Source organism: Nanorana parkeri, unplaced genomic scaffold (assembly GCF_000935625.1).
Source record: "Nanorana parkeri isolate BGI_ZX_2015 unplaced genomic scaffold, ASM93562v1 scaffold452, whole genome shotgun sequence".
Taxonomy (NCBI): domain Eukaryota; kingdom Metazoa; phylum Chordata; class Amphibia; order Anura; family Dicroglossidae; genus Nanorana; species Nanorana parkeri.
Window position 1 is genome coordinate 799477 of NW_017306720.1, and position 15247 is coordinate 814723.

The window sequence follows — 15247 nt, forward strand, 5'->3', positions numbered from 1 at the left end:
CGTCCTGTTCCTATGATAAATGCAGTTGTAAATTTGACTCTAATCCAGTGTGACATCTATTGTACCTGGCAATATCTAAGCTCCAGAACCAATAGGAGCGTCTATGATAAGTGGCAGAACTACCATTATGCAGGCTCAACATGGCCTTTGTTGTAAACCCCTCTTCATCACTAGGGAGACCGCAGGTACAGTCAAATTACAACCATGCTTGTGACAAATTTTGGTAATCCTTGCACGAGTGGGGCCAACAGGAGGCTTACCTATGCACAGGAATGGCATGTGGAGGCTATCAACAACATAACCCATGATCGCAAGTGAATCCGATTTCACAAAGTTCCTTTGCATAAAAAGGGTTTAAACTCACCTTTAGAACCCATCAGGACAACACTTGTCACTACATAGCACTGTTCTTTAACTCTGTTTCTTGCCATATTTTTCTAATCCCTGCCCCATATGCTCCAGTCATCTGCCTTGCCAAAAAAACTGTATCACTATACTCCACCTGTGTCCAGCATCTAATAATTTACTAATCTGTCAGCACCCTCTCGTGTGCGCACACTAGTAATGAGATTCTTCTCTCCAATCTTCCTTCTCATATGACACGTCTGACCTGGCTGTCATATTCTTTGGGGCCCCTGTGCCCTATCAAAGGCTGCACAGTCAAATCTACAGTGGTACCTGCAGAGTGCTGATCAAGCAGAAGAAAATGTTCTCATAACATTTGTACCATATGGAGCCCCTGCAATGGCCAGATTTTAGAGAAAGGCATTTTGTGCTCGAAATGTGAAGCCAGAGTTTATGTACATCATTATTTGAGGCTGCTATTGTTATGTATTCAATCATATTCATTTTTATACTGTACTAGCCAAAAGGAGAGGAATATAGCTTGTAAAATATAAAATATTCTAAGGAGTGCTGTGGTGAGACCCCCCTGTCATAGTTCCTGGTTATTCGTCCATCTATTCTGGAGTTTTTGGTGTTCCAACCCAGCCAGAGTTGTTCCAATCTCTTTTTTTGCAGTCTACATAACATATTTTAAAAAGATCCAACTGGGAAATGGGATAAGCTTATCATTGCCTTGGCCTTTGTGAAGAACTTAGACCTCAAGTGCAGAGATCGTGTTTAGAGCCGGATTTCTCTACTGCCGCCCCAAGGCCAGGTTCCGCAATATGCCCCCCCCCCAGAGAATGGCAACCAGATGGCAGGGCGGCGGGGTTAGTTTCAATTTTTGTTTTACTGTTTCTTTATTTTTTTAACTTTTTTATCACTTTTTATTTTTTTAATTATTTCTTCTTATTTTTTAATTTTTATTTATGTAATAATTTTTTTATCAATGTAATTATTTTTAGATTTTTATTTATCTTATTTACTTTTTTATAATAACCCTGTGTGATAGCAGTTAGAGGTGACAGATTCTCTTTATTGACACAGTCACCTCCAATAAAGCACTGTGCTGGAACTCCTGTGACAGTTGAGAGAGGAAGAGCACAGCTCTCCCCTCTCCCTGTCTACACGGAGCGGCAGGGTTACTTTTAAGTGACGAGAGAGGCGGCGGCGGAGCCCAGAGGACGGAGCCAGCGAGGAGAGAGGTAAGTGCAGGCGGGAGGGGAGGAGGACAGGCTGCAGACTTTTTACATCTCCGAGATCACATGTAAACAAACAATCGGCTTCCCTCACTCTACATTTAGTCCTACTTGTACAAACTTACTGCCTGGCGCCCGCAACTTCACCACAAGGACACCGCTGCCGCGCCGAGGCCGGGCCTCGTGGCTTTGTGGGGAATCCGGCCTGATCGTGTTACCACAGTAGCTATAGGAAACCACTAAGTAATTCTACAATATAAGTTTTGGCTTTACTGCCTGACCCAACTTTACAGTCCCTTCATTTTAGGAGATAACAAGTTATATGCACAGTGCAGTAACCCACTAACCATTAATAACCACTCAAACAATTTTCACTAAATGCCCTACACCTGGAGTACTGCATATCCTTGTTCTTTAATTCAGGATATGAAATCATGGCAATAATCACCTTGTAATCATTCTGTATTTTGATGTGTATAGAATGCATGTAGATGATTTGAACTGAAAGTTCAGGTAAACTTTAAGATAACAACTTGTGCTAACAACCTTTCCCCTAATGTAAAATGAAAACCTGCCCTATGGCATATTTTACTACTGACATCAAGTAACAAAATCAATTAAAAACAAATCAGCCCTTCTTAAATAAGAAATAAAATAAATACTCTTTATAATTCCTCAATCTTACCCTTTCCAAAAATCCTTTATATGCTCGGTTTTATATACATAACTACTATCTAAAAAGCTGAAACTATCCAAACCAGAGCTAAATATCCCTTCATAGGTTCTGACATTTCAGATTTTTTCCCCCATACAAACTTAAAGATAACTCACAAGCTGTGGCCGGTCCAGTGCTGTAGATACTATGGTTTTATCTTCAGTCCTTTGTGGAAAACCTTTTGGAGTACTCAGTATGCATCATGGATGACCTGAATGGTTGTTTGATTTTTCTGTCCTCAGAGAAAACAGAGAAAATCTACAAATCCCATCATGTATCTGCCCCTGGAAGTCATGCCTGTGGCTGTCAGACTCGCAGTGCCTAATCGAACATGTTGTTTCACCACAGATGGATGGCCAAAGTTGGGCTGGTCTAGAGTAACTCTTGGATCCTGGTTCAGTCATCACTCATGCTGTAAGGCCCGAACGCACTGGAAGGCATTCTGTCCGCCTCACTTTGTTTTGGGGAGCAGTGCATTGAAGTCAATGGCAGCGCAGCCACGCCCTCGGTGCCTGCGATTCCGGTCTGCTGCATTCAGAAAAAATAGTGCATGCAGCGTTTCTTCTGACTGCACTGGAACGCAGGCACTGATGTGCCACGCGTTCCGGTCTGGGCAATCGAACTGCAGCCGGAGGATGTGGCTGCGGAGCCATTGACTTCAATGCACTGACACTAGGGCCGCAGCTAACGATTATTTTCATAATCGATTAGTTAGCCCATTATTTAGTTCGATTAATCGGATAAAAAAAAAAAGGCTCCAGTGATGGACTACTAGTTTCTATTGAGATTGTAGTCCATCACGGGAGCAAGCTTGGCGCGGTGGAAGTAAAAAAAGAGTGTAGTGTGCAATATAGTACATTATACAGCGGCGCAGTACAGAATACCAGCAGCTATAGAGGAATGTAGCAATAGTACATTATACTATAATGTACTATTGCTGGGATTTGTAGTCCTCTATAGCTGGTGGTATTCTGCAGTAAGTGTGAACTAGCCCTTAATGCTTGATATTCTAAAACTCTTCTACTGCTATTCTAACATAGTTCTCTCTACTAGTTCTAATTCGAACTAGTTCTAACTCTACTAGTTCTAATTTGATAAATGCCATTTATTGCAGACCAGAACGGGCAATTTGTGGTGTTATGCGAATGGAAAGGGTCAAAGTGATGAAGGACAGCAGAAACTTGGCTCTGATAATATTTGCAGTTGCCAAAAAAATGATTCTTCAAAAGTGAATTTCAATCAACCCCTGCATGGATTGGACAGAGGATGCATTACATAAAGAGCACTACACTAAGAAGTTATTTGCATCTTGACAAAGATTTTATAAATACACTTAACTTATCCACAAAACCAGAACATTGTATCTCCAAGTACTTATCGGTAGACAATGGCTAAAGGGTATTGTTTTGCTGAGAGACGTGTTTTGCTCATAATGAGAAAATGTATTGAAATCCAAGACCAGCCTGCTGTTGCTTCAGCACTCATTGGGATGACTGTGGCTTCCATCTAAATTGCTGGTGTAAACACAAGTTCTTGAAGGTCGTTACGATCTAGACACAATATTAAAACTGTTGTTTTCTGCATTCTTTTTTATTAGTACACCTCTATGGGTACATCCCCCATGTCAATTCATCTCTTTAGATTCTTATGAATCTCTAATTGATAAGATATTGTTAATATCTTTATTACTGAATCTAAAAAAGTATAGGGAATTATAATAAAACTTTTTTTTTTTATAGATCTAAAACGCATCAATATTCTATATTTACCAACAGTTACCAGCATATGGCAAATCTTGTCAGAAAATCAGCCACTTTTGCACGCTGAAAACATTGAGAAGATGAGTACCCCTCGCTGAGGCTTACAAATGATTCATATGACCTGGGCTATACAGCAACATTCTTACTAGGCCTTGTGCGCCTAGTAAGACCATCCCCAGGACCACTGCAGGAGGATTCAGAATGGAGATTGTCATTGACCGAATGAGCTCTATGCTATGAGCACTGCTGGGTGTAAAGTTGTCAGAATGCTGGCAGCAGCAGCAAAGTAAGCAGCAAAGTAATTCAGGACTACGTGTCACTAATATATTAGTTAGTTCATGCATATTAGCAATATACTGTATATATTTTCAGCTTTAGCTGCAGTAGGGAAGAGTTACAAACCACTGTCATATTTTGCCATCTGTGTGCCATTTCCCATTAATTCGTCATGTTGGTACAGCAAGAAGTAAGAGGAAATTTCTCTAAAATGTGATAAATGCCCTCTTAGATGCTTGTCACTGGAACCAGTGTCCCCATTGGGAGATATCCCATCTATTTCCTTACTGGTGACAACTTCAAATGTTTGATTTTTTTCTCACTTTTAGTCCTGTGGCAGTGGTTATCATGTCAAATAGAGTCTACTGCAGGGACACAGAAAACAATAAAAAGAAACTGATATCCAGCAGTCTTTAACCCCTCAACAATCTATCCAAAAAATATATTTTGACATTAGATATACTCTCCATCTTAGGCCCTTTTCACACAAGCGCCCTCCACTCATTCTCAGCAGGGGATCCTAGAATGATCCCGTTAAGTTGGATCAAAATGGAAATGGATGTCTCATACAGTATACGACATCCATGTCCATTCCAATTTTAACTCGAGAATAAATTAACCCACATAATCCTAATGGGCAGCCAGATGTAAACAGACATGCATCCGCCTATATCCACCCAATTCCGGTCAAGTAAGTAAAAGCAGAACCGGAATGGACCCGGATGTGGGCGGATATAAGGTGACGTACATCTGCTTACATTTGCCCACCCACATTGCATTTGCCCCACCAGAACATCGCTTAAGACCTGTGATAAACCTGCGATAAAACAATCCTACTCTGACGGTGGTAATTATTTCAGTTAGGTTGCCATTTTAGTTGCTAAGAGCCTTTGGGTTTATATAGATGGCATCAATTTGAGATGCTGCTGACATCATTCAAAATCCATTGACAGATGCATTTGACCTGGAGTTGGCCTTCTTCTGACCTGCATTTGACCTGCTTCAAGCGGGTTTTGCCTCGCTATAGTCTTGTATGGGAGCGCTTTGCATTCCTATAATCTTGTATGGAATGAACAAAAAGCCATTTGACACTGGTCCTAAAGGATACAGATAACAAAGGAAGCTGATAGTGAGCTGAAGTAAATGCCTATACACAAAGATTCACCAAAGATGGTCTACTGTTTATTAATTTTACAGAGAGTGAGGAAAAGATTTATTCCCATGGGTTACAATGTAATCTGTAATTACAGATATAACTAGCAAAGCTGTCTTCATTTCTGAGTTTCATCTAGTCCATCTACCATCATTGAGGACTTGTTCAAACTTTGGGAGACACTGGCCGGTATTGATATCCAATAAATATTCTGCTGTGAGGTCAGTGGAAGCCTTTCTATGCACTTGTTTGAAGCAGGAAGACATAACTAAACCCGTGCCTGCATGGAGCTTTTACTAATTACTGTAGTCCTAGTGCCTTCATACATTGCAACAAGTATAGCTCGGTGACAGTTAGATCTAATTGGCTAAACTATCATTCAGCACTTCAAAACATCACTTAAAACAGACCTTGCACTAAAAAGGAAGGTTTAATGATCAGAGCCCCCTACCCTACAACAAATCATAGTCTTAAGAAAAACCCATGGAGAAAAAATTATTATACTCACCTTTCCCCTGGTTTCTGTACAGTAAGGGGTGATGTTACACTCCTGGTGAGATTCCAGACAGGGACTGAAAAGAATGTTAAATCTCACAAGATAGCGGCGGAGCAGATCTGATGTGCAAACAAACTCCAAGCCGCTATAGCGGTTAGGAAGTAGTATACATGTTTTTCTCTGAACTGCTGGCTTTCTTGTAGAAGTGATTTTGGTGGCTGTAAAATTACCCAATAATTTCTACATGCTGAGGAAGTTCATTCTAGGACCATCATTTACTGTTTACTGTAATTGAATGAGCTGTAACAGCTTTTAAAGTGTTGCTGATGGACAGTTTTGGGTAACATAGTGTGTTGCCTTTTTAGGGGCACATAATCTTGAAGCCTTACATATTTAGTATCTGTTTACACAACCTATTGGCTAACTACACTTTGTTCTGCACTATGTCTCTGTGTGGTGGCCATCTTGGATAGGGGAGTAGGACTTTGCTTCCTCATGTCATTGTGGCCCTACTGATGGTCTGATAACTAACTGGTGAGGAATGTGTAAGAAGGAACAGGAGAGGTTTTCAAAGCACAGACCCACAGAATGAAGGCAGCAGGAAGATGCATGCACATTCCAGCAATGGACTGTCCCTCATCATCCTCTCTCCCACTACACTGTATAGAACGTAATGAAGCACCTTAGACCGCCGGAGTAAAGGGGGAGATTGGCTCCAGGGACTGGTCTAACAGCCAGGCAAGTTGGATGTTCGGGTGAGTATATCTTTGTTATTTTCGCCAAGCACTTAACCCTTGCAGTGCGGGGGTAGCCCCACTGCAAGGGTAAAGCATATTTATGCCTGGAGTTCTTCATAGCTTAAAGTGGACCTTCCATGTAAAGCTTCCATCCAGTATCTTTAAAAGCCTGTGATAAATGTGGATTTCTTTAAAAAAATAAAACTTCTCTGCCCAGCTTCGGAGAGGCATAGAGGACATCGCCATGCCTCACTGCTGCCTCCAGGAAAAGCTGAGCTCTCACAATCCTACCAGGATGCCCTCTGCAATCAGTTGTAATTCATTCATGTGGGATTTTGAACAGTAAGCTTTTCTGTGAGGAGGTGGTGAAGCACAGTGATGTCACCTGTGTCTTTTTTATTGTTTGTATAAACTTTGTTTTTCAAAGGCTGTTTTAGGCTATTTGGGAAGGGGGGATGTCAGTAAAGCTGACCTTACATTTTAATGGAAGGTCTGCTTTAAGAGAGGTACACTGGAAAGGTAAAATACTAGTGGGTATCTAAAGGTATCTGATGGGACTTAACCCTGGGTGACAGCTTCCCTTAATGTTACAGGTCCTTTTGAAGCTTGGAACCTAAACCCTGGCTATAGAAAGGGTTTATACTTTACCCCAAGTTGATAAGCTCTGCCCACTCCCAGTGCTAACCCTCACCCCCTTGCCACTTAACTTTCTAATCCCAGGGCCTCAGGGGGCAAGAAAGGCTCTAGCATTTAACAGTTGAAATAAAAGATGGGGCTTCATGCTAAGACGGGGAAAAAGCTTAATTGTGAGTTGGAGATAAATTAAGAGCCTATGTACAGACTGGGCTTAAGATCTAGGGGGGGGCATCAGGGATACAGGGACCAACTTGAAGAATACATTGGCACTTGCAGGCACTACACCACTGTTGTTACCTTCAGCACTTTATCAGGCTCACTTCTAAGTGTGATATTTAGTCTTGCATGAGTCGAATAGCTGCCATAACGTCAAGGAATTTCAGCAGCCAGCCTGAGATTGGCTCTATAGCCTTCGGTGGATTTCCAGCTCCATTAAGCTACTTGTTGTCAGCCAGCTCATCTGAAACCTGACAGGTCCATATAATTGTTCCTGAATGTGGATGCAGTCACCTCCTAACCCTTGTAATTACCAGCAGAAATGTTCCTTTTCACAGCAGGGAATCTGTACCGTATGTAGAGGATTAGTGGGAATTAGAGAAGGGAGCGGGGGACGGCAACTTTTTCAGTCTGGCTTAATTGTATTGATGTACAGCCATTTCAAGGAGAGACATTTCGCCTTCTAGCTCATTGCTAGTCCTATTCTCAGCCCCACACAGTGTACATGTGCGGCACAGAGATAAACCTATATTAATTATAGGCAGCAACCAGGAATATCTCGCACATAGCACAACAGACACATTCCAAGTCAATACCTTCATATAGGCCATTCATGTATAATTCATTCAACACATTTTTTCTAAAGTACAGTAGTTACATTAAGGTCAGTGAGAAGAACCAGTGAGTGCCTAGGAGGACTAGGAGCTCAACACTCACAATAGTGTCGGATATGCAGAAGACTTCAGCGGATGATTCATTCAAAGATAAGTATTTGTTATCTTCTTTTGCAGGGTATTCTTTGTAGACATTTTAACACTCCTGATAGGGTCACATTAAATTGAATATGCAATCCAACTGCTGCATGCAGTGTATGGCCAGCTTTAGTCTATGAAATGTAAAACACAACTCCGTATCACCTGTAGCTCAATCACCCAACTTATGTTGTATTTTAAGGAACATATTTATAAAGCAGTGAATGTGACTTTCACCAAACATTTACTGGTGATGAACCAATTACTGGCATTTAAAAACACATGCACCTGGTAATTTTTACCTGCAGTAAATGTTTAGTGAATGTCAGATTCACTTCTTTATAAATATGCCCCTAAATGTCTTTGATGTTATTTCCCTGCAATCAACGTGGAAGGGGATCTCAAAGTCAGTTCTGGGCTCTGAGGGGGTCTCCCCCTTCCACTACAGCCCTACATAAATCAGTATTTTGATACACAATAACCAAATTACACAATATACCATTGCCGTGCTATGATACTAAATTGCCATTGATGAACTAGTCTGATGTGTAGGAGCACAGACCACACCGTGCAGTTATTTTACTGTTTCTGCACCTTAAACAAGGGTCCTCTATTATAAAAAGTGCCTAATCTTTTTTTTTACTCAGTGTTATCCATATCTGCCCTGCAACAACTGTAGCTGAAATCATAATGGTTGTAATGGGCAACAGTTTCCTTTCAGACATTCAACACATAACAGGCCTGTAGCTGAGAGAGGATAGATGAGACATGATGACATTAAGTACACTATGGGGCTAATGTATAAGCTTTCCACCCAGCGTAAAACTAGCAGCTCTATTCACAAAAGGGTGAAGGGTTTGGAGAAGGCAGGAGAAGTGAACAATCTAGGACAACATAGCTGATTTGGAAACATTTTCCAATTCAGCTCACTTTCCAGTTCAGCTATGTTGTCCTAGATTGTTCACTTCTCCTGCCTTCTCCAAACTCTTCACCCTTTTGTGAATAACCCTGTAGGTGAATGCCGTTCACATAGCATTATCGCCACTAGATGGCACTGAGGAGCATAGAAGTCCCTATGCACCTTTGCACCATCTAGTGGCGGTAATGTTGTGAGAACAACATTTGCTAATTTTTACGCTGGGTGGAAGGTTTATATGTGGGTCCCTATGTATTGCATATAACACACAGTTCTTATCTAGCACAATATCAAGTTAACCCCAATATAGATGCAAGTGAACTTTTTACACAGTTCTGGTCTTGTATATTCAAAAGACATGGCAGAGATCACAATCCTATCTAGAAAGAATGGACGGCAATATCTCTTTAGGTGGATGTCAGACCGCAAACAATTGCGCTGTGGTTTTTTAACATTGAAAAGTACAGGATATTTTAAAAACAAATTAGCTTATAATGCTGAGTGATAGGCACTGGTAGCTTCTCGATACAGGGGTAATACCGTGCCCTGAAGGCCATGTCACACTAGTGATCCTGTTGATGGTAGTGACTCCCTGTCAGTCCAGGGACCCTAACAGCACTGCTTCCTTGCTCTCTGAAACACGGCAGAATCTCCCTCAACAGCAAGGACGCAGTGATGAAGGAACACCGCGATGGTTGATTGCTTCAGCCAGAGCAACGGTTTAGAAGTTGGAGGGGGCCCTCTTAGAGATCCTGTCGCTGGTGAGTTGCCAACAGACAAGTTTTCTAGAATAGCCCTAAGGCCCCTCAAACTAACCCTCCCTGTAACCCTAAACAGCCTACTAATCCATCTTATATAACCTTAACCCCTTGATGGATACTCACCATTGTCATGTTGCAGGATCCTGTGGATTTTACACAAGCTCCATTTAGTACCGTGCAAGATGTCACCTGAGATGTCACACAAATACGCTTGACACCAAAAATTCGGCCATGGACATACTTCTCGGTTTTACAGGCCACACTAAAATACAACATACATTCTTAAATGGCGTTGCCCACTTAACTGGAGAACACAGCACAGAAGAATAAGTAAGCCAAGTCTGATTTTTGTGACACACTTGAGTTTCTCTGGTGGTGATCTAGTGCTGTAGATGCTCTTGCAAAAGAAATCCTATAAGTCTCCTTCTGAACTTAAACGTTTATGGGGAAAGTTGAGGCTTGCCAGCAATATGGCGATTCCAGTGACTATGGGCCTTTGCTTTTCATTTCTCTCTCCATTGTCATGCAGTCATACAGATTTGTATCTCATTGCTATCACTGTCTGATGCAAATCTGAGAATTGTACAGTAAATGTTCACATTCTTCATACAATAGGCTCAATAAACCAAGCTATAATGATCGCTATTTGCTACAGTGACCCTTGTTTTTAGCAGTGAGAACCAATAAGAAATGAAAGCAGCAGTCACATGGCTGAACATTACAGTTGTTATGGCAAATAGCACGTGTTATAAAGTAATGAATTGGGCCCAATGTCTCTGATAGTCAGCTAAGCAATCTGTCTCCATAGACTTATGTAATAATTGTAATGCTCTTGTAATGTGTATGACCCTGAATGGCCACAATCTGCAACAAAATCTGGGATTACATCAAGTATAGTCAAAGACTGCTATTATAAGGAATTCTAATAGATTCCATGTACCAATACACACTGTGCACTCAATCCACTAAGGCACAACTCATGCGTTTCTTGCCAAAACACAAAAGATTATATCATTTAACGCACTCCGTGCAGTGTGTAGACCAAATAGTAAAAGGGTGCTGCAGTAAAGAGTCATTGGTATTCGGGAGACTCCGGGATATCCAAGCATTACCATTGTGCCATGATAATACCAAGGGAAAACTTTTTCTCTCGTCATGAAGAAAGCTGCAACATTTCAGGCCTTTAGTCCTCATTCATACCATAGTTTAGCGGGAACGTGCGTTGTGGTGATGTGCATTCCTGCACGTTTCCCGAGTTTGGTGCGCATTTCCATTGAAATTCAATAGATTCCTTAGCGTGCGCAAAATGTGGGAAAATAGTGCAAGTAGCAAATTCTGTGTCATGCGTTCCAAGCTTTTTCCTGCATGTTCATGTGTGTTCTTTTGTATGCGAATGTGCAGGAAAAAAGCACATCTGCTCAAACGCATTTGGGGTGCCATTAACTAGTAATGGCACCGCAAGTGCATTCTGCATTTGATGCACGTTTCATAAACAAGCATCAAAGGTTGCACTTTTGTGCGGGTTTGACCGGCGTTCCCAATACACTATGATGTGAATGGGGACTAAAATGATCCCTTCATCAAGGCAACAGTGACCAAAACTTGGCATCTTTCTTTGTGACAAGAATAACTGCTTTATTCTCAGTATAAGTGTGGTGTGCTCTTGGTGCTCAGATATCCCTGAAATTTGCCGCAACACTCTGTATTTTCAACTATGTGACTATTATTTTCTACTCTTACATATGAAAATAGCGACCATCATGGCACATACCAGTCATTACTGCTTAGTACAGCAGGTTTATCACCATTAATAAAGTCCTCAAAATGTCTCAAATACATAAATGTTTTTAATCTCAGATTCTGGTTGCTCATCGGGCCATTCTATGGCTGGTTTAAGATTAATTATTATATTAAGTTATTTATGCATATAAGATGGCAGCCAGTCATTACAGAGCAACCAAGCCCATATTACACCATTTACATGAAGTTATGTAAAAGCAATTTTAGTCATATTCATGTATCAACATAAGAAGTTTCATGTGATTAATATGTATAGGACCATTATTCTGAAAAAAAGCTGTATTCTGATCATTGTTGGGGTTGTAATTATAGTGTTCAGCATAATTTTGCTCTGTGCACTATTTACACCAATCCTATATGACTGGTGTCACCGATTTGGGTTTGCCTACAGTGAATTCTATTATTTCCGGTGGGACTCTAATCATCCATAATAAAGAGGATTCACCAGAGATCTTTTTTTTTTTTTTAACACAGAACTGTAAATGCCAGCAGAACCCCCTTTACATAATGCAGATAATGAAATATCTTCTTTAAAGGACCAATTTCCTTTAAGCAAACGTGTGTCTCAGGATGGCCAAAAGCAGACTGGGACACCAGCAGCTGAGACAGAATTGTTGGGAGGCAAAAGGGTCAGTCTACCCAACTTAGATATCTCAGTACCTCAGGATGCATATTTCATTAAAAAGAAAAACCAGCTCAGATAGTGGGTTACAGTAGGTGTGTTGATCCAAAAACAAAAACACGGATATCTCACCAACAGGATCGCTAAGAGATGTAAGAGATTGTTGGGTGATTTAGCTCTCCAGTGTCTACCAAAAACTGAAATATCAGATTAGGTGGGCTGCCCCTCCAAGGCTACACACTCTCAACATGTTTGCTTTTTTGGTGGCAAGGCTCTGATAATAAAAAGTCCCTATAATCCTTCTTTAAATAGATGATCATCCTTTGGATCTACTTATTTGGGCAACAACCAATCCATCAAGTAAAAGATGAAGCTTATATCGCCAAAGCACCGTTATTCAGTCCTTTGACCTGTACCCGTGTGAATGCACAATCATAAATTACTAAGACAAAAACTAGCTTGCGCTTCCATTGGTAAAGTAGTGGGCCTCATGCTATACACGCCATTACAGAATACACAATACATTTTTAAATATTTTCTGAATCATCAACACATCCAGCCTGGCATAACAACACTGAGATGTACAGTGCATTATATTGTATATTGCAGAATTGTGATATCAAGTGTTCTTACCTCTCCAAAGCCACCTTTCCCCAACACTCTAAATTCATAGAAAAATTTATGGGTGATTGGCTGCCTCTCAAAGGCTTTCCACTGGAGAAATTTGTCATAGTAGTCGCTGTTTTGGTAGGCCTCAAATGGCTCTTTTCCAAGGTAGGCATTTGCCTCGTCCTTGGCAAGCAGAACCATTGGTGGGATCTCAGCGCCCTGTGCATTTTGAAAGCGTTTGGAAAGGTCTTCACTAAAACAAGGCAGGCGTTCCCCAGAGTCCTGTTTAAACCTTTTGATCATCAAAACTTGTAGTAGCTGCTCCTTGGCAGAGCCCTCCTCCAGCTCCCAGTCATTAACTTCGTCCAGGAATTCCTGAACTACCAGGTACTCTGGTACTGAGAGCAAGAAGTCCCTGAACACTCGTCGTCCAATGGGCTGCTCCACGCAGATGCTCTGGAAGTCAACAGGAATGGTGTCTTTTATCTCCTTGCGACAAACATCCGTTGGAGGCAAAGACAGGCTCTTACGCCTTTTCTGCAACTCTCTCAGGTCCCCCTCACTGCTTTTCCTGGCCTGCAGGTAAGCTGTGTTGGCTATAAGATTATCTAGTCCTCCCATATCACACATGGCTGCCACTGAGTCTTAGCAAGTATGAGAAATACGCCGTGCTGGGACAGAGGTCACAGGACTTCTACCCTCTATCCCTGGGACTCGCTTCTCCCTCCTCAGCCACTGTGACACAGGTGCCAGCAACAGTTAGCATTAAATACCACTGAGGGATTTTCATTAAGACCTTTGCTTGTACCATTTGTGGAAAGTGACTAGTAAGAGGTTTCTCTGCTGTAAGGAGCTTTTCCTTTGCTATCTATAGCTGCCGATTACATACAGCAAGGAGCGTTACGAGAGTCAGTGGGAATCCAGCACATGTACAAGGTAGAGCAGGACAGCCAGGACCAGTTGTGTACCTTCCTGGTAAAATGTGAACGCTAATAAAATGGTAAAGATACACAACAATTTGATTAAAATAATAGGTTACCATTCACAGTCTGGTGGTTAAACTGCACTGTTACGTCACCACATAATCATACTATTTTCCCCAAATAACTAAAAATGTTATACGGAGGAGTTAATGCAGCTATACCTCCAGCCAAGACATTTTTTCCTATCTATGGGCAGGGTAGAGGGAGAATGGGGTGCAATGCCTAGATCCCTGTCAGGTCTGATCATATTCCTTATATACACTGAGTGGCCAGATTATTATGACCACCCCATCAGTACTTCGTTGGGCCACCTTTTGCCTTCAATACTGCGGCGATTCTTCTTGGCATTGACTCCATGAGATGTTGAAAGGTGATGCGAGGAATCCGACACCATGCGTGATGAATAGCACTGTCCAGTTCTGTGAGATTTGATGAATATTCCTATTTTAATAGCTATCTGGGCTATTCGTGCACTTGCTGTACAAGCAACAACCCAGTTGAACACTCGATGAGATAATGGTTAAGCCACTCAGTTTGTCCTGTTGCCAATTAGTCTAATCAGACTGTACTATGAGAGAACAGCAGCAGTATTTTTATTATTGTCATTAGATGTCATTGTTCTTGTATCACCAATTATTACTCTGGTAAATATACTATATTTTCAGTGATTCACATATTTTACATTATTTTTGCAGTGATTATGTAACTTCAGACCTGCTGCCGCAAGGGGATCTAGTTTGTGTCCAAAGCTGCTGACGCCACAGCTTTGCCTGGCTGAACCAACGTACATTCTCTCAATCAAGAGTCCATGCAGTGTTTCCAAGAAGACTGGGAAGTTGAATAAGCAAAAATGAACACACTATAGGGTATAATGCCTGCAGTCTTGCAATTTCTTATGGGACTTGTAGTTTCACAACAGCTGCATCAAGGTTGCCTACGCTTGGAGTAAAGCATATTCATTTTGAAGGGGAATTTTTACTTAGCTTAGGCTGGCCATACCCCTATAGATTGTCTGCAGGTTTTCTATGGCCAGATGGAAAAAGTGCAACAGATTGCTCCATGCACGCTAAACTGTGTGGATGGAGGAATCTCCCACTGGGCCAAGCTTCAGTATCTTGCTAGTCAGCCCCAGTGGCTGGAATAAATACCCAAACAACCTGATTGGATGCAGGCATTCCTCCATCCACACAATTTAGGGTAGCTGGAGGAATCTTTCTCCATCTGACCATAGA

At 41.5% G+C, this 15247-nt stretch overlaps 1 protein-coding gene across 1 annotated transcript in view; it reads right to left on the reverse strand.

The window, feature by feature from the left end:
• Positions 1-13662, reverse strand: part of GRK7 (G protein-coupled receptor kinase 7) — a 36184-nt gene extending 22522 nt beyond the window's left edge. Inside the window, exon 1 of the mRNA XM_018560367.1 lies at positions 13057-13662. Coding sequence (XP_018415869.1) covers positions 13057-13662 — 606 coding nt within the window. The remainder of the gene's footprint in view (positions 1-13056) is intronic.
• Positions 13663-15247: the final 1585 nt, after the last annotated feature.